Below are 18,175 nucleotides of genomic sequence, written 5' to 3' on the forward strand. Positions count from 1 at the left end.
TCAAGCCCCACATTGGGCTTGCTGCTGTGAGCCTGTCAGCGCAAAGCCCCCTTTGGGTCCTCTGTCCTGCTCTCTCTGGCTCCCCAGCTTGTGCTCTCCCCAAAATAAATAAATATTAACAAATAAATAATGGGGATAAAACATTAGATAATGAGTAGGCATATGGAATCTGGAGTCAGATGGAAGAGAGTTCATCTTGAGATAAAACACGACTCCTAGCTATGTGGCCATGGGAAAATTGCAGAAGTCAGCTAAGCCCCAACTTGTAATATGAGGCCCAGAAGAGGACCCACCTCCTAGAGTGAAGATATGACGACACGCAGGGTAAGTACCCAGTGAGCACTAGCTAACATTATTAAAAGGAAACAGCAGGAAAACTACTTTAGTCAGCACAAGGACAGCACTCATTTCTAGTACAGAGAAAGAGAGAGAGAGAGAGCGATGGAGGGAGGGAGGGAGAGAGGAGACAGCAGCAAAGATAGGTAACGAAGGAGAAATGAGACAAAAATGAGGGAGAATAAGGGAGAAAAGTGACAGGAAAAAAGTCAAAGAGCGACGGTAAAAGGGAACAAGGAAAGGATTCTTAAAATTAATACTTACAGTCTGAAATTTCCATATATTGTTCCTTTGTCAACGAAATGGAGGCAGGACACAATCAAATAGAATTACGAATGAAACTGGAAACAAATGTTAATTGGAAGCTCACTGGAAAGCCAGGTTGGTGAGCAGAAGGGTCAGGGAGGAAAGTGCCTGGTGTTGGATATATGGGAATGGAATAAAAGAGTGAAATATGACTTTATCTAATCCTTCACTGTGTCTTCTTCTTCTTATTTCTGTAGCCATATAAAAATGGTTGCTTAGGGGCGCCTGGGTGGCGCAGTCGGTTGAGCGTCCGACTTCAACCAGGTCACGATCTCGCGGTCCGTGGGTTCGAGCCCCGCGTCAGGCTCTGGGCTGATGGCTCCGAGCCTGGAGCCTGTTTCCGATTCTGTGTCTCCCTCTCTCTCTGCCCCTCCCCCGTTCATGCTCTGTCTCCTCTGTCCCAAAAATAAATAAACGTTGAAAAAAAAAATGGTTGCTTAAATAATGCACAACATAAGCCTTCTTAGTCAAATATGGTTTGGCCTATATACACTGTTTTAAACAAAGTACACTTACATCATTAGGAATGGTGCTATAATACAAAGCAAAGATATTACATTACACCAGGAAACTGAAGTCCTGTAAAGCAGAGGCTGCATTCCAACAAACTAGCAAACCTTTTTTTATAATCCCTATTCATACACAATTCAGAATGATGTAATGCCAGGTTATATATCAACTAAACCATTCTTTTACTGAATCTCTCACCCAAATGCCTGAAAAATCTGTCTGGAGTTGATGGCATGTTGAAGAAATGAATTCACTCTGTAGTGTATCTGTTATATATTACTACAGTTCTTCCACGAGGACCAAAAATAACTTAATTTAAGATGCTCATATTATGCTTAGGAAATGAATATTAACAAGGGATGCAAATTCACTGAGTTAGGACTTAACGCAATTTCCTTGTGAGTTAAGAAATCCTTGGGGCGCCTGGGTGGCTCAGTGGGTTAAGCAAATGACCCTTCATTTCAGCTTAAGTCATGATCTCACAGTTGGTGAAATGGAGCCCCACATGCTGTTAGCCCAGAGCCTGATTGGAATTCTCTCTCTCTCCCTTTCTTTCTCTCTCTCTCTCTCTCTCTCTCTCTCTCTCAGCCTTTCCCCCACTGTGCTCTCTCCCTCTGCCTCTCAAAATAAATAAAGAAACTTTAGGGAAAAAAAGGAAATCATTTATATAGACTGGGATTTAGAGATTTAGTCACCAAGAGATTTTTTTCAAACTTTGAACGACACGTAAAAACTTTGTAAGACATGTACATTGAGGGTTGGTCACAGGAAAAATTATGTAGTCTCTGCAATTATATTTAATGACCGATCACCTTTCAACTTCTCTCCCTTCCTCATACCCAGATACACATACCCAGAGACTCATCTGTCTCTCCCTCCACAGGACTTCCAACTGAGTCCCTACACTCTAGCTTTGGCTTTGACCCCTTCCTATAATATTACCTTTTATCTCAATACCCCCTACTCAGTTATTTGCTACTCAACGTGGTATAACAACAAATCAGGCTAAGGTGTTCCAGAACATTCATGTATTGGATTCCTTTCTAGTTAACATATTTGAAATTGAAAGGTAAAGTTTTTTGTTTTTTGGTTTTTGTTTTGTCTTTTGTTTTCTTAAGTTCAGTGGTGGTGCTGTAGAGAAGATAGTTTTGCTAGATCATTTATGAAAAATATAGAGGACTCATTTCATAAAAGCCTTGTGTGGTTTGCTTTGATTATTTTATTCCATGTTGCATCAGGCAGTAATTCTGCCCAGTTTCGAGAGTTATTCTTTGCTCTCCATTTAAAGGAGTTGTTCCAGAATCATATACTGTGCCACATACCCCATACTATGGGACAGGGAGACACAAATCTTCCATGAGATAGCCAGACAATTATAATATTTTTGGCACTGTGTGTATACAGTTAGGGTTCTAATATTTAGTACTGACAAAGGCTACTCAGAAAATTCCCTATAATTAAGATATAGATATATTCAGTAAATGACATTTTTTACTTCTCAAAACACCCAGGTTCCCCTTCAAAAATATTCCACCTAATTTCTTTCTTCAGGATTAAAAAAGACCCTACTTGTTATAGAAGGTTTGACTAAACATTTAAAAATAAAATGGAAAGCACTAAAAAGACATTTAAAAAATGCTATTCTGAGTTCTTTTTATAATTAATTAAAGTTAAGTAGAAAAACACAGACATAAATCAAAACCACTCATAATCTCACCCCACAGTATAGCTTCGTTATTTGATAAATACACATATATTTTTATAAGTAGCATATTTGTCTGTGTACATATGTACGTATGTACATCTATATACATATGTGTGCATATGCAAACATAGCTACTTGCATTTTTTATCTTTTTTTTTTCAGTTAACAATATATTGGCAATACTACCCTCTCCATTTTAAGTGTTCTGCACTCCATTTTATTAGTTGCTGTGTTGTCCAAGCTATGGCTACACGTAATTTACTTAAGTAATTCCTTATTGCCAGGCTGTGATAAAGCATCTTTCCTCTCTCTCTCCCTCTCTCTCTCTCTCTCTCTTTTCCTCTGCCCCTCACGCCTGCCCGTGAGCTCCCTCCCTCAAAATAAACATTTTTCAAATAAAGAAATAGAAAGAAAGAAAGAAAGAAAGAAAGAAAGAAAGAAATACAATGTTACCAATTCACAAGTATACCACAGTATATTAAACCCACCCCCAATACAGTCACATCGGGTGTTTTGAATTGTCTTTAAGTATTTTGAAATTTGAGGTAAGTTAGCAAACAAACCAACATTTGGCTCTCTGTTTTTCTTGCCAAGAAGTTGTAACAACCCGCGTACAAATCATCAAAGTTCATCTTTTCAGGACCCCACTATTCCCCCAAATCATCTCTAGCACGAAACCAAAACAGACTGAGAGAATGAGAATGAGAATGAGAATAAGAGGGGTTTCTGTTCCAGATTTCTACACAGCTGTCACACGAAACTGGTTGCTGTTGTGGCAGGGGGACCCTCCCTTTGGGTATTCGATAGCACCTCAGACATTTATGATCACGTCTTTGCAACTGACCCCCTATGAACCAGCATGGACTCAAAAGCTCAAAACAAACAGGAAGTGCTTCTGATAGAACATGATGAAATTTAAATAGAATTAGCAATGTTCTTAAGTCCCACTTGGAAGCATTTGAGCTACCACAACCAAAGGTCAGTGTGGAACTCTGGGTCGGGTCCCACAAAATCAGCTCTCACGCATGGTGGGGTACCGGAAAGCCACACAAGAGAGAAGAGGTTGAACAATTGTACTCTTGGCTGCCTTTTATCTTCTGGAATGGCAGCGTGAGTTGGGCTTTTTTTTCCCCCTGTGAATTTATCATGCCCTTGGCATTTGCCTCATCAGACTGGCAAGGACCAGTCTCACTGGCGGGAAGGTCATAGACCTTTCTGCCCAGCCGTGATCATTGCACAAGCGTTCATGCAGCACCCTTGCCTGATTGCTTTGTTCCCACATTTCCACTATGTTTTTTAGGACCATCACCTTGTGACCAAAGAATTAACTTCTACTTCTTTTCAGATCTAGGCTCCACCAAGTGCCAGCTTCAATCTGAAATACCGGCCCCATGCTGGAAGGGAGTGATAATTCATATGAAATCAAGGGCAGAGAATGGGAACAGCCTTCTACAACATTCTAATGCCCCTTAATGATTTATTGTAAATGAATCTTCCATGAATGCATTTATCTTCTTTTTTTGCAACTGTATTTTATTTTTATCACTATGTCACTTGCACTTGAATTGCCCAAAAACATCAGAAGCAGTAGCTCAGTGTTGGCCTTATCAAAACTATATGTTCAACAGTGAAAACCCTAAACAGTCCATCAGTAGGTATGGAAACAACAAGGCTTTGGGGGTAAATTATAACTTGGGGCAATCCCAGCTTCCCTTCTTGAGGCCAGCAGAGAACATCAGGCAAGGGGCTTCACCTCTTGGAGCTTCAAATTAATCTTAATGTTACCAGGATTTGTAACATTTGTTTTTCTGGGCTGTTATAAGGAGTCCATCATACAATAATGTTTAAGACAGCTCCGCTGGTAGCCAGTGATTTTTCAGAGTTTCCCCTACTTTTTTTTATCACCGTGAGTTGTGCTGCTCTCATTTGAAAGTGCTTTCTATTTCAAAAGGGTTCTTGCTGATGCATCAAATGCATATAATAACCAGTAACTATCCCCCTTAATATTTGGAGAACATCATTATAGTATTTATCTTTTATATAAGGCGCACATACGCAATGTGTCTCATTATGGTCATAGAAGTATTCTCATTGAATCATACCCCCTTCTGAAGGAAAACCACATTCTCAGTATCTCTCTCTCTCATTCTCTCTCCAATGTAGCAATGCTAGTTAATAGCTTAAGAAGGCTAACTTTCAACTGTCTAGTAATGCTCTTAAGTTGTAGGACTAAGATCCGCAATTCTAATATGGGGAGTTCTTGAGTTTTAACACCCAAATAATGTTAATTCGTGTGTCTCTTTACATAGAATCTTGGAGATCTTTTTAAAATTAAAAAAAAATATATGTAAAAACTTGTATTCCTCATTCTCTTTCTCCCAAGACTACTGGAAGGCAGTTCTACCTTTCATTTATACTTGTAACACCAAGACCAAGGAGAAGCTAGATACCTAGATATGGGCGAGGAATAATGTATTCAGAAGGCATTGCCAGAAATGGGCATTGATCATGAAGTCAGGGTATTCGAGTGGGTATTTTATACCATGTGCCACATCTGTGGGTTAAAACCCTTGCGGAAACTCACAGTTCTCTCTAAACTTCGTAGATACCATCTTCTCTGTGAATGTTCAACATTGCTTTACTCTACCCTCACTGGGCTTCTTGTTCAATGTGCTTGCTTTCCATGCTGTGTAAAAAACAATTTTTCGGGGCACCTGGGTGTCTCAGTCAGTTAGGCAGCCGACTTCGGCTCAGGTCATGATCTTGCGGTCCATGAGTTCGAGCCCCACGTCGGGCTCTGTGCTGACAGCTCAGAGCCTGGAGCCTGTTTCAGATTCAGTGTCTCCCTCTCTCTGACCCTCCCCCATTCATGCTTTGTCTCTCTCTGACTCAAAAATAAATAAAACATTAAAAAAAATTTAAAAAAAATTTTTCAAATGATATCTGTGGAGTAATTTTCAAAGCAAATTCGTAAGATTACCTCTAAACTAAGACCTAGAAACAGCATTCTTTTTTTTTTTTTTGGCCTTTCATGTTTGTCTTAAATTTATACTATATATTGTAAGAGCCCACCTCAAATTCAATGTCAGATATCATCAAGATATTTGGTAAAAGATGTCAAATGTTGATTATAGGAATTATGCCTGTGACTATGACACTGTATTGAAGGATAAGGGTGTTTCTGATCAAAGTTTTCTAGCCTATAAAAGCATATTAAAAATATCTAACAGCTATTATTATCTAACTCACAGGTGATGATTAATAAAGGAGTAAACTAGACTATCATTTAAAAAATATATTTATTTATTTTTGAGAGACAGCACAAGCAGGGGAAGGACAAAGAGAGAGAGGGGGGACACGGAATCTGAAACAGGCTCCAGACTTTGAGCTGTCCGCCCAGGGCCCTACGCAAGGCTCCAACCCATGAACCATAAGATCATGACCTGAGCCGAAGTTGGATGCTTAACTGACTGAATCACCTAGGCGCCCCTAGACTATCATTTTTAATATTTGTTGCCTGATGGAGGCAAAGTCTGTTGTCTGTTTCTTCCCTATGGGTTTCGCTGTGGATTCCAGTTCTTTCTTATTATTCATGGTCTCATGTCTGAGATGAACCCCCAAGATCAAACGCCATTCCACAGTGTTATGGGTTGAAATATGACCCTCCCCAAAAAAGATATGCTGAAATCCTAACTCAATGCTACCTCAGAATGTGACTTTATGTGGGAATAAGTTTCTTGTAGTTTTATTTCTATTTATTTATTTATTTATTTATTTATTTATTATTTTTTTTAGAGAGAGAGGACACAAATGCGGGATAGACGCAGAGAGAGAGAGAGAGAGAGAGAGAGAGAGAAGCCTAAGCAGGCTCTAGGCTCAGCATGGAGTCCGACACGGGGCTTGATCCCACGACCCTGAGATCATGACCTGACCCAAAATCAAGAGCCAGACACTCAACCAACTGAGTCACCCAGATGCCCCAAGGTTCTTGTAGTTTTAATTTGCTAAGTTAAAATATACTGGAGCAGGGCGGGCCCTTAACCTGATATAACTAGTGTCCTTAGAAGAAGAGAAAAATTTGGACTCAGACACAGAGAGAAGACAGCCATGTGATGTTGGAGGAAGAGTCTGGAACCATGTTGCCACATGCCAATACTTGGACAACAAAAGCTGGAAGAGGTGAGGCAGGACTGTTCCCTAAGGCTTTAGAGAGAACAAGGCCTTGTCCACATCTTGATTTTGGACTTCTCGTCTCCAGAACTGCAAGACAGTACATTTCTGTTGTGTTAAGCCGCTCAGTTTATGGCGTTTGGTTACGGCAGCCCCCTAGCAGATGGCCACACACAGTTTTATGAATTTCCGAATCATCCTGCTTTTGACTTTGGTACACATTTCCCCAATTATCACTTTGCCCAACCTTCAACCCACAAACTGCACTGCTTTTTTCTGACTTTGAATCTCTATTTCCTTTCTTAACTGTAATTAATGATCATCCTCCAATATTTTATGAACCGGAGGTGTACTGGGAGCACCTTTCAGGAGCAGATTGTTAAATTTGGGGGTATTTTGCAAGTGGATTGCTAGACTTAGCCATTATTTCAAAAATTACACTGTGTAAGCTTTAAGTTAGGTAACTTATGCTAAAACAAAGGGGATAAGTAATCAAAATGCATCTCTTCCTAATTATTTGACTGCATTTTACTACCATCTATGCTCGTGGGGCTATTTATGTCTCATGCATCTGTATGGTAGAAATCCTATTATAATGCTGTGCTGGGACCCATCTTTTCTCAACTCACACTGGAAGCTTGAAATCAGCCATAGTGGGAGTACTTACACCAGGAGAACTATCGAAAGCTACAAATCGGTTATTTTTACATTTTCAGAGAGCTAGGTATAAACATTTACCAGCACGCCTTTGAAACAACCCACAAGTCCACTCTAGAAGCCAACCTGGATGGCTACGGAGGAACTGACCAAGGCTCGCTTCATCGAAGAGATCACTCTTCTGGGCCCTGCTTGGCACCTTTCAGTAGGAATTCAGAAAAGCATGGAAAGAAAGTAAAAGCATATAAAGGGCTCCATTACAAATAATGAAGGCAGAGAGATTTGACAGGGATTGTCGAGAGGGGATAAGGCAGACTTAGATGCTGGTGACCTACTTTTAGTAGTGTCTCCTAAATCTCCAGGGAAGTGTTTAGCTGTGATTATAAATATTAATTAGATTCCAATCAGAGTACTATTTAAAGGATCTGTGCTCCTGAGGGAGAGACATTTTAGATAGGCAGATAGATAGATAGATAGATAGGGCAATATACACGGCATAAGATGTGTAAGCTGCTCAGGGTGCTAATAAACCAGATGATTCTACTTAGTAAAACAGACCCAACCCAGCTACAAAATTATAGGTGAATTAAACGGCCATAAACAGGCAGGGTAAAGTCTTCATAGCTTTACCAGATATCTAATTCCACTGTGTGTGGATAGGCTCAACATTCTTTAGTTTCGCGATGACATCTTCCTTGTTAAGCAGTTCATCGGCCGAACAAAAACATTTATAGGAACAGCAGCTCTCCACATTTAACGCAGAAATTCAAAGAATCTGTTACCCATGAAATAGCTACTTCCTAAAATTCTTAAGCGTAATTTGAGGCTGTTAGCTGGAGCTATTATCCTGCACTGTGGGAAGTGGAGTCTCAGGTTAGAGACTGTGCCCCAGCGCTTGAACTCTCTGCCAGCAAGAGTTGGGAAAGCTGCAAACTTTCAATCAGTGCCAGAGAGAAGGTGAGAGGCCTTTTTTTTTTTTTTTTTTTTTTCTTTTAACCACATTGCCAGCAGCAGATTAAGGAGTGGCATTACTCACACCACGCAAGGGCTGGCTGAGTCTACTTGGGCTGAAAGTAGTGCGTCCCCTACCAGGAAGCCTTCTCAGTGTGCATCACATCACTCTGCTTCTGTGACTGAGGCATTCTTTGAGAACCTGTCATCTGGGTCCAACAGTGTTCCTATTTAATTAGCCACTAAGTTTCTTTTTGTTTTGGTTGGCTTTGTTTTGTTCTGTTTGCAATGACAAACAAGAGGCTCCCTTTCCTTTTCAATGAGCACAATCCAACTAGGAAGGAAAGTCTCTTCTTCTCCTCCATAGTTTAATCCTCATTCTCAGATTTCCTAGGCATTCTAAATAGAAAAAGAGAAAAAGAAAAAGGCCAATCCAGGTCACATTTACGGCAGTCAGAAAAAGAAGCATGAAAATCTAAAAAGTTAGATCACAAATAGGATGAGAACTATTTTTATAATTTTACTTTTCAGTAGATCAGGCTCAGGGAACCAGGCGCTGGTTGGAGATGGACAGGAAAGAGCAGGGAGGGTATGCTGTTATGAGTGACAGCTGGGGAAATAGGAAAAGGTTATCCAGAGAGGTTCCCCCCCCCCCATTTCTCTCTGTTCTTCCTCTTATTCGTGATGACCTCACTCCCAGTCCAGATTCCCATCTTAGACCCACCACTGCCAGTTCTCAACAGCTGATTCCCCAGATCAAGATGTGCAATGAATCCACGGGGCTAACATACAAGGTTAGCAAGTGGTTCAATGTCTCATGCTTTTTTTTTTTTTTTTTAATGATAGGAGAATCTTGCAAACAAAAAACATTCTCAAGACCCAAAGGTTTGGTTTGTATGTTTTGTTTTGTTTTGTTTTTAAAGACCTTTTTTTTTTTTTTTGAACTTTTTGAGTAAGGAATGTCCTCATACCAGACCACATAAAAGTTAACACAACCTGTAAGAAGCCTAGTAAGGGTCCTGGGATTCTAATATGTTTTGAAAATTAGCATTTTGGCATTCAGAATGTGTCTATTTTATTTTATTTTTTTTTACTTTTTAAAGTATTTATTTGTTTTGGGGAGGGAGTGCACGTACTCGCTTGGGGGATGAGGGGGTGGGGGGGCAGATAGAGAGGGAGACAGAGAATCCCAAGCAGGTTCCACGCTGTCAGTGCAGAGCCTGGGGGCACAGGGCTCAAACTCACAAAGGGTGAATTCATGACCGGAGTGGAAATCAAGAGTCTGAAGCTTAACAGACTGAGCCACCCAGGCGCCCCAAGAATGTCTCTATTTTAAACTAAAATGTTATCAACCATTAAACTGAGAAAGCTGGAAAGGCTCAACATAATTAAGCTTTTCTTAAAATTTTTACCTTTGTTGTATATTCCACTAGCACAAAGTATCACTTTACATACAGGCTTTTTTTTCTTAACGAGGCCAGATTTATTTTGTAAACAAGAACCAAAAAGGAGGGTGACTATAGAGAGACATTTCACGTTTCGTAAACTATAGGAAACATTTATGTTTCATAAATTACAAGAAAAGTATTGCATGCCTTTGTGAGTTCTCAGACTCTGGTCCTTCGTTGCCTTGGAGGGTTTTCATCTAGCTGTAAACTGGACCTACCGTCTTTCATATTTTATCAGACCTTACCAAAATTTCAATTCTAGTTTCCTCCAGTATCTGGCAGTAACGTTCCAAATTAGTGTTTTCATTTCTTCTCCCACCCTCTGGTGGCACAGCTGCTGAGAACAAAAAGCTGACTACCCAGATCCTTAAGGGCATGCTAGGTTATCTTCTATCTAAAGAAGTCATACAAGCTGAAGCCGGACACATACAGGGCTTATTTTTACTTTCAGAGAAGGTTTCTCTGCAGACATTCAAAATGAAAACATACATACATACGTACATACATACACACAAGTTTTCTATTTCTGAGTGATCAACCTCAGTATCAAATACCAGTTTTACTGTCCGTGACTCACAGCAAAGGAGGTGTTTATTTTTTGTACAGTTACACTGATAATTTGACAATACACTTTTTAATTGACCAAGTACAAGCTAAACTATTGCGTTTGTAAAGCTATTCCTCTGGGCCCACCCTGTGCTGAACTTTGTGAGGGTTTGAAAACAACAACAACAGCAACAACAAGGCACAAACTGCTCTTGAGGGAAGTGCAAACCTTCCTGGATTGTATGTCCATCCCAGTGCGGTTCTTATCTGATGAGTTTGTGGTTTTCCAAATTCAGGGCAAAGCACGTTGCTTTATCTGTGAGTTGAGATTTAGCACTGTTCTCCTTTGATTCCGTGAATGGTTGTTCCAACTTTAAAAGGGGCCACTAAATTTACAACTGTTTTCTTCATTCATTTTTAAGAGTGAGAACTAACACACCAATTTCTGGCAGGCTGATAAGAGAACTTTAGCAATTTTCTCCTGGCGTGAAATATTTCATTCTGAAGGCCTGTGTTGTCTATCCTTATCACTCCTAGATGAGGCTCTACAAAACAACAAACTCTGAGATGGGATCTGCCTTCATGCCAAGTATAAAACCCGAGCGATGTTTGGGAATGGAGCCCACGAAGGACCAAGAACACAAGTAATTATTTGTCCCCCCAAATAGAGGAGCCCATATTTTCAAATATTCCAAAGGAACCCCCAAATCAGCCTACTGAATTGGAAAGAGTATCCTCTAATTGAAGATCATTCACACAAACTCGATATTGAGTCCAACCTATAATCCACGTAGCCCATGGCAATTTACTGGGTAGTATCTTATAAATAGATTATACGCGTTGGGTATCTTCTGAGTAGTTGAAAAATATAGCTAAATTACCAAACACAACGTTTCACTAGCTCTGTTCAGTACTTTTTTTCTCCCCGATTAAAAGTGTCTCAGCAACTTCAGCCTTTTAAAATCCACCCCTACCTCCGCACTCATCTAAATTATTCTGGCTACGTAAGTCTTCACTTCCGGCAGTGAAATACTGTAACATTTGGTAAGGTAATTCACTTTGGCCGGGCATTCTCACTGAACTTATGGTGAAACAGTTTCACTTTTTACTAGCGTACAAGTAGAAAAGGCTTCTTTCTAAAGGTAGACTTTTGCTGTATGGGAAGATCGGGGGCGGGGAAGGACGGTCCATTTCAACTCATTCTTCTCCCTCTGACTTGTGTTAACTGTTTTAAAGGTTCTGGCTACCAGGCGACCTAACACCCCTATGAGGTACTTCGACCTAAAGCAGTTCGCTGAAACTCCTAACAGCAGGGCTGGGAACATTTCTATTGCTCTTCTTGCCTGGGATATACGGTACAAGGGTTGGCCGTGGTTTGGTCCACCTGCCAGCGGAGTTTAAAGTTTCCAAGGCTCAGAAGAACACAATGACTGGGACCAAACTGCCTAAATGAGAAGAAGGGAATTTCTGCTGCAAGGAGAAAGCCGTTAAACTCCCGCTGAACTAACCACCTCTTTCACGCGGCCATGCACACGACCGACCTCCTCTTTCACTGACCAGGGATTATTTCTGCCAATCCAGGATATTCCGAAAGCTTGGAGACATATGGCTGGAAAATGAAACGACCCCGGAGTGTGGCCACATCTTACTTTGTGTCGCGTGGTACCAGATGGGCAATCAGTGAATGAGGCAGAGATGTGAACGGACAGTTTTATCATGTGAATTTTCCCCCCATAACGCCAAAAACCAGACTTCGTTTTCCCTCTCACTTCTTTGGGCTTATAATACTCGGATTTTCTCCTCTCTGCAATACCAATTGACTCAACTTTGCAGTGGGGTGGCCAAAAGGGAAGAGGATGAAGCGATCTCTAAAATCTCAGTAAGTGTCGGGGGAGCCACAGCACCCGGGAAACTGCGGCTGCGACCCGCCTCGTCCTGTGCGGATTTCAGGGTTGGTAACAGCGCAAGCGGTTATGGAGCGGACGGTGCACTCCATCCGCCGCCGAGGATAGAGACCCGGGCGCCGGGAGGGGTCGGTTCATTTCGCCGCAGCCTCGGAAGCCGCGGCCGCCTCTCCTCCGCTGCGTTTCATTACCATTATCCTCGTTCTTGAAAAGTCATGGAAGACGGCCCGCTGCCAGACCTCAGAGACATCGAGCTGAAGCTAGGGCGCAAAGTACCCGAGAGCCTAGTGCGCTCGCTCCGTGGGGAGGAGCCGGTTCCCCTGGAAAGGGACAGGGACCCCTGCGGGGGGAGCGGCGGCGGCGGCGGCTGCAGTAGCAGCAGCAGCAGCAGCAGCTGCAGCCTCCCCCCCTCCCTGTCGTCGTCCTCCTCGTCCTCTCCAACCTCTGGCTCCCCACGTCGTAGCCACTGCAGCGCCCTGGAGAGGCTGGAAACCAAGCTGCACTTCCTTAGGCGAGAGATGGTGAGTGCGGCGCGCCAGCTGTGGGAATGAGGGCCCCGCCGGAAGGTGGGGCGATCAGAGGAGGGGGGCGCGGGGAGAGGGCGGCGGACGCTGCAGAGCTGAGTGCAGGGCGCCTGGGCAATCCGGGGGGCAGAGGAGCGCGCGGGGGGCGCGCGTCTGGAGGCTTGTTTACCCCGGACTTTGCTCGGCCAGGGTTTGCTAAGACGGCAGAGCCTGCTTTGCTCTGTGTACTCTGTGATAGCGCCGACTCCGTGCTGCAGCCCCTGACCGCGTAGCTGCCGGTCCGCGGCCTCCCGGGCACCCTGCCCGCCGAGGGTTTGCAGTTACTAAGCCAGTCTGGGGGCTGCTGCGTGCCGTTCAGACTGTCGGTTCGAAAGGTGGCTCCATCCTTTGCACCCACAGCAAAAAGGACTTCCTGGTTTGCCGAGAGGCGGCGAGGCAGGGTCTCCGCCGGCGCTCCTTCCTGGCTCACTCTTGCACCCACTACCGCCCCCGCCCAGTGGTGCGGCAGCCGCAGCTGTTCCAAGGCCACCGTTCAGCTGATTCTCCACAGCTGGCTCTGAAAACAATGGCCCACTAGTCCTTGATGTCCTTAGGAACAGCTTGTTTCACTGTTTTGATCCTAGGGAGCAGGTGATCCCCAGGCCCAGGGATTTGCTAACGACCACTTCCTACCCTCTCTCTCTCCCCCTACCCCCACCCCCCACCCCCAGTCCTCAATCTGCAATTGTTTTCTGTGATGCTTGCAAACATTACCTTAAGAGTAGGACAATGAGACTAGTACAGGGTCTGAAAATACTTGTCATTCCGGATGTTCTTAAACGGACAAACTTTAGTGGCCCTGAGCTCTGGGGCCAGACGCTTGGCCTCTGTGAACCTCAGTTTATTTATCCAGTGAACTGGTTGGAGGAAATAATTCCTTCCTAAATCGTTTGAAGAAAGTGACAAAGCAACAGCATTTTCTACCAGCTTGGAGCAGAGGGAAGTTGCCACAGTGGTCGCAGCCAACCAGGAGGATGGCGGGGATTTTCCACCTAAAGGATCCTGTCTCCTAGGGCCTTGCATTAAAAAGTAACCAGAGGTGTTTCCCCTGGTTCCTCTCTTTCTGCATTTGGAACACTCAAGAGGTGATAAATTCCACAGCATAAAGTAATCTTGGTGAATATATAAGGGTAAAAAGCCAGTCTTCAGAGATCATGTCCTGTGTTCAGAATTTTCACACCGTGTTCTCTGCATAAAGGTCCTAGGATATATACTCTAAAAACCTTTATCGTAAGATCTTTAAAGTTGGTCTACCTAATAACTGTAGTTTTATGTAGTTTTATGTTCTGTTTTCTTCCTACTTGGAGTGTTCAGATGTTGAAAGCAAATTACACACACACACACACACACACTAACACACACCTATACATGTATAGGCATATATATTCATGCATCATGTATATTGCAAATTATTATTCTGTTCATGTTTCACTGTCTAACACACAGGTTATATATCTTCTTCAAAAAGTACTAAGCATTTACTATGGGTAAATGGGTGCTGAAAATACAAGAGCTTGTCTATTTAGGGCTCTCAAATCTCTTGCACTCATTTGCCATTTATTATTTGTAGTAAATCAAGCCAAGTGTGTTGAAGAACTCCGGGGGGGGGGGGGATCTGGTTATTTTCAACCAAGGACACTTTCTAGACTTATCTGTTGTTCTCAATGAAAATACCATAAGTACAGTAAAACTGTGTTTTCCCCAAACCAGAACTTGCTGTGCATGATCAGGGTGTATTAATAAATACATTTTTAAAAAGCAAACAGAAACCACAATGCTCTCAGCAGCAGATTGCTACATTGAGTATTTGTTATATTTTCTGTGTTTAACATCAGGATCCACAGAATTTACCCCAGACAGATGTTTTGTGTTCAAATTTGTGCTCCACAAAGAAAATAACATTAGCCTTGGGAGTTTAGAGGAAAGATTGGGACAGGTATATTCCCCTGCCAGTGAGACCCTTTTCCCCCATTTTACATAACTCTTTTGGGTGGTAGAAACCCCAGCTTCAGCATATCTGGGAAGCAACAGATTTGTTTTTTGTGTCAACTTGGCAGGTTTGTTATAAACACTGAGCAGGTGTTCTGCTGTTCTGCCTGTCTCCTCCCCACATCCCCATGTGGAGAAGTTAGGGACAGAGTGGAATATGACTTCTTAATTGTGATTTCTTATGTGCTTTTCTGCCCTATACTATGTGCACTGAGTTAACCTCCTTGGTATTAAGCGTGACCCCACATTTCATGTTTATTACTTTTAGTTCACACATTGTTCTTCTGGATTGTCTGGAATTACCAGGCGTTGGGCCTGCCCTTGGAACTCTCTCCCTAAGAAACACCTGAGCCATGCCCAAACCTTTCTAGAGACTTCCAGGAGTTAAGCCTCCCTTCTTTTCCTGTTAGATGGATGTGTATACCATTGACACAATATAGCATAGACTTGAAGGGGGGTAGTCTGAACACAAAGTTCTTTACATACACATGGTTTTATATAGCTTCTCTCACCTTTTATGCTTTCATGGATCATCTCCTTCTCTCTTATTTGAGACAGATTTTCCCAGTATGTGAAGTATTTTTATTTTGAATTTAGAGATCAGGAAATTTAACAATACAATAAACACAGAGATATACCTCGGAAATTTATAACGAGATTGGAAAGAGATGTCAGGCCTCTTGTACAAAGTCTGCCCAGTATGTGTTCACTACTTTTCTGTTCAGAGCGTTTTATTTATTTTTTTTAATGTTTATGTATTTGTTTTCAGAGAAAGAAAAAGTGTTTTTCCAATATATGTAAATAATCTCTGTCAAAACCTATGTTGCCACATTCTGGTTCCAGTCAGTTCTAGGTTATGTCAAGATGACTGCTAATCTTCACATGATACAATGCTATCATGAAAACTGCCATGGAAATACTATGTTCTAATTTCTATATTTTTGGGGTTTGTTTGCATAACAGCTGTGTAATACAGCAAATAGAATAAACAATCTCAAGCTAGTTACTTATCCTTTCTTGTTATTAAAACCTTCAAGTACCCCACCAAGTTCCTCAAATCTTGCTTTAATAAAGTTTCGAGGGAATACCCAGGACTAGACACAAACACACGTATACTCAGACACATGCGTACATGATTATTAGCAGAACATAAATCAAAATGTCAAAGATTTTAAGAGTGGTAGACTTATATTTGGTTTTTGATACTTTCTCTCATGGATCTTTTCTAATTCCCCCCCACACCCCCGTTCAATGGCTTGCTGACTTTGTAATAAAGTTATCTTATATTCTCTCGAAAAAAAAAAATTCATTAAATTAACTTCGCAGTTGCTTTGGATATGCTTCAGAGTAGGCTAGGAGATTTCTTGTTCCATACATGTTGATCTATAGATCACTTGTTCTATAATTTAGTCATCTTTCATAACTTCACAGTTTCAACAATATTTTTCCTATTTTATCACTTAGCTATTTTTTAAAGTTAGACAAAAGTTTAAGCAAAAACCCTTATGTATGTAATTGAGAATCTGTACAGTGGAAGACTCCTTCCTGGATGAGGTCACAAGTTAGTGGAAAAGATAAAATGGGAGTATCATTTGGCCAGAGAAAGATCGCAAACTACCATGTCAGCAGGTGCCCGATGCCATAGCAGAGATCAGGCTATCAGGTAAAGTGAGGAGATTTCTGACTGCGCCCCGGGCAAGGAGTTGAAATTGCTGATAATGCTACGAAGTAAGGGGCTTAATATTAGGGACAAAGACATCAAGGAGATGAGGAAATCTGATTCCTAACAGTGGCTTCTTCTGCGATTATGCACATGGAGTGTCATTATACTTACCTAAACCTGACAAACAAATCTTGTTGAAACATGTTTCCTTACACAGTGGCTGGAAAATTGACAGAAGTGAACACAAAGGCACTCGTGTCATTCTCCTAGAAACACATAGACACAATTTAGAGAATTTATACCTACCCTGAAAACAGTGACGTTTCCAAAACCTGATGGAGCCCCGCCCTGTACCTAGGAATGTATGTTGAATTACTGGCACATACTTGAAGAACACTTTCTGACCAAAGAGAATTCCTTTCCATTGCATTCAAGTTGCACAACCATACTGCCCTGATACTGTGAGAGACCACAAATATTGTGAGATTTTTTTTTTAAGACATATTATGTTCATTTCCATGACAGCACAAAACCCATATATTTAGCTTTCCATTTTGTAGTTAATAAGTCACAATTAAAAGAATTTGTCACTTTTTTTTTAATGTTTACTTATTTTTGAGAGACAGAGTCTGAGTGGGGGAGGGGCAGAGAGAGAGAGAGAGAGAGAGAGAGAGAGAGAGAGAGAGAGGGAGACACAGAACCTGAAGCAGGCTCCAGGCTCTGAGCTGTCAGCACAGAGGCAGATGCAGGGCTTGATCTCATGAAACATGAGATCGTGACCTGAGTCGAACTCAGATGCTTAACCGGCTGAGCCACCCAGGCGCTGGATTTCTGGTTTTTTAAATACTGCTTCTGAAATGGGGATTTATGGCTGGAGTCTCTGGAGTCCCTGAGTACTTGTTACATTCTTGTGGTGTTTTTTTTTTTTTTTTCCTTTGAAGGATGTTCCTTTTATTTTTCTTTAAAGGTTATTCTTCACTACTCAAGTGGTAGGCTTCTGGTTTGGTGGAATCTTCATGGGTTTGGACCTAGACAAGCTGGGATTCTGGCCAAGTCTAGAGCAAGTCGAGATACAAACCAGGAGAGCCCAGCCGGCTGCCAAGGCCCTGTACCCTCTCCCTCTGGAGACTCTTAGCCCATCTTCCCAGACGGAAGGCCTGTCTAGCCCTCAGTGGCTCTCTTTCTGGTTTTGTGCGTGGCATTGAGAAAGTTATATAACCACTCAAGGATTCCGCTTTCTTGTTAACATAGGGAAAAAAAAAATCTCTATGTAGGCAGTGTAAGAATTCAATGAACTAATACAAGAAAGTCAACAATTACATAGGCATTCAAAACAGTAAGGACGATGGCAGTAAGAGGTAGTATGTCAATGACACGGCTGTTCTGTTGATCTTCTACAAGTAGCTGCAGATGGGCAGTGTGGTTTG

General features: G+C 42.0%; 1 protein-coding gene across 1 annotated transcript in view; it reads left to right on the plus strand.

Annotated features, from left to right (window-relative positions):
• Positions 1-12,745: 12,745 nt before the first annotated feature.
• Positions 12,746-18,175, plus strand: part of LURAP1L (leucine rich adaptor protein 1 like) — a 53,006-nt gene continuing 47,576 nt past the window's right edge. Inside the window, exon 1 of the mRNA XM_019815953.3 lies at positions 12,746-13,054. Coding sequence (XP_019671512.2) covers positions 12,749-13,054 — 306 coding nt within the window. The 5' untranslated portion in view covers positions 12,746-12,748. The remainder of the gene's footprint in view (positions 13,055-18,175) is intronic.

This window comes from Felis catus, chromosome D4 (genome assembly GCF_018350175.1).
Source record: "Felis catus isolate Fca126 chromosome D4, F.catus_Fca126_mat1.0, whole genome shotgun sequence".
NCBI lineage: Eukaryota > Metazoa > Chordata > Mammalia > Carnivora > Felidae > Felis > Felis catus.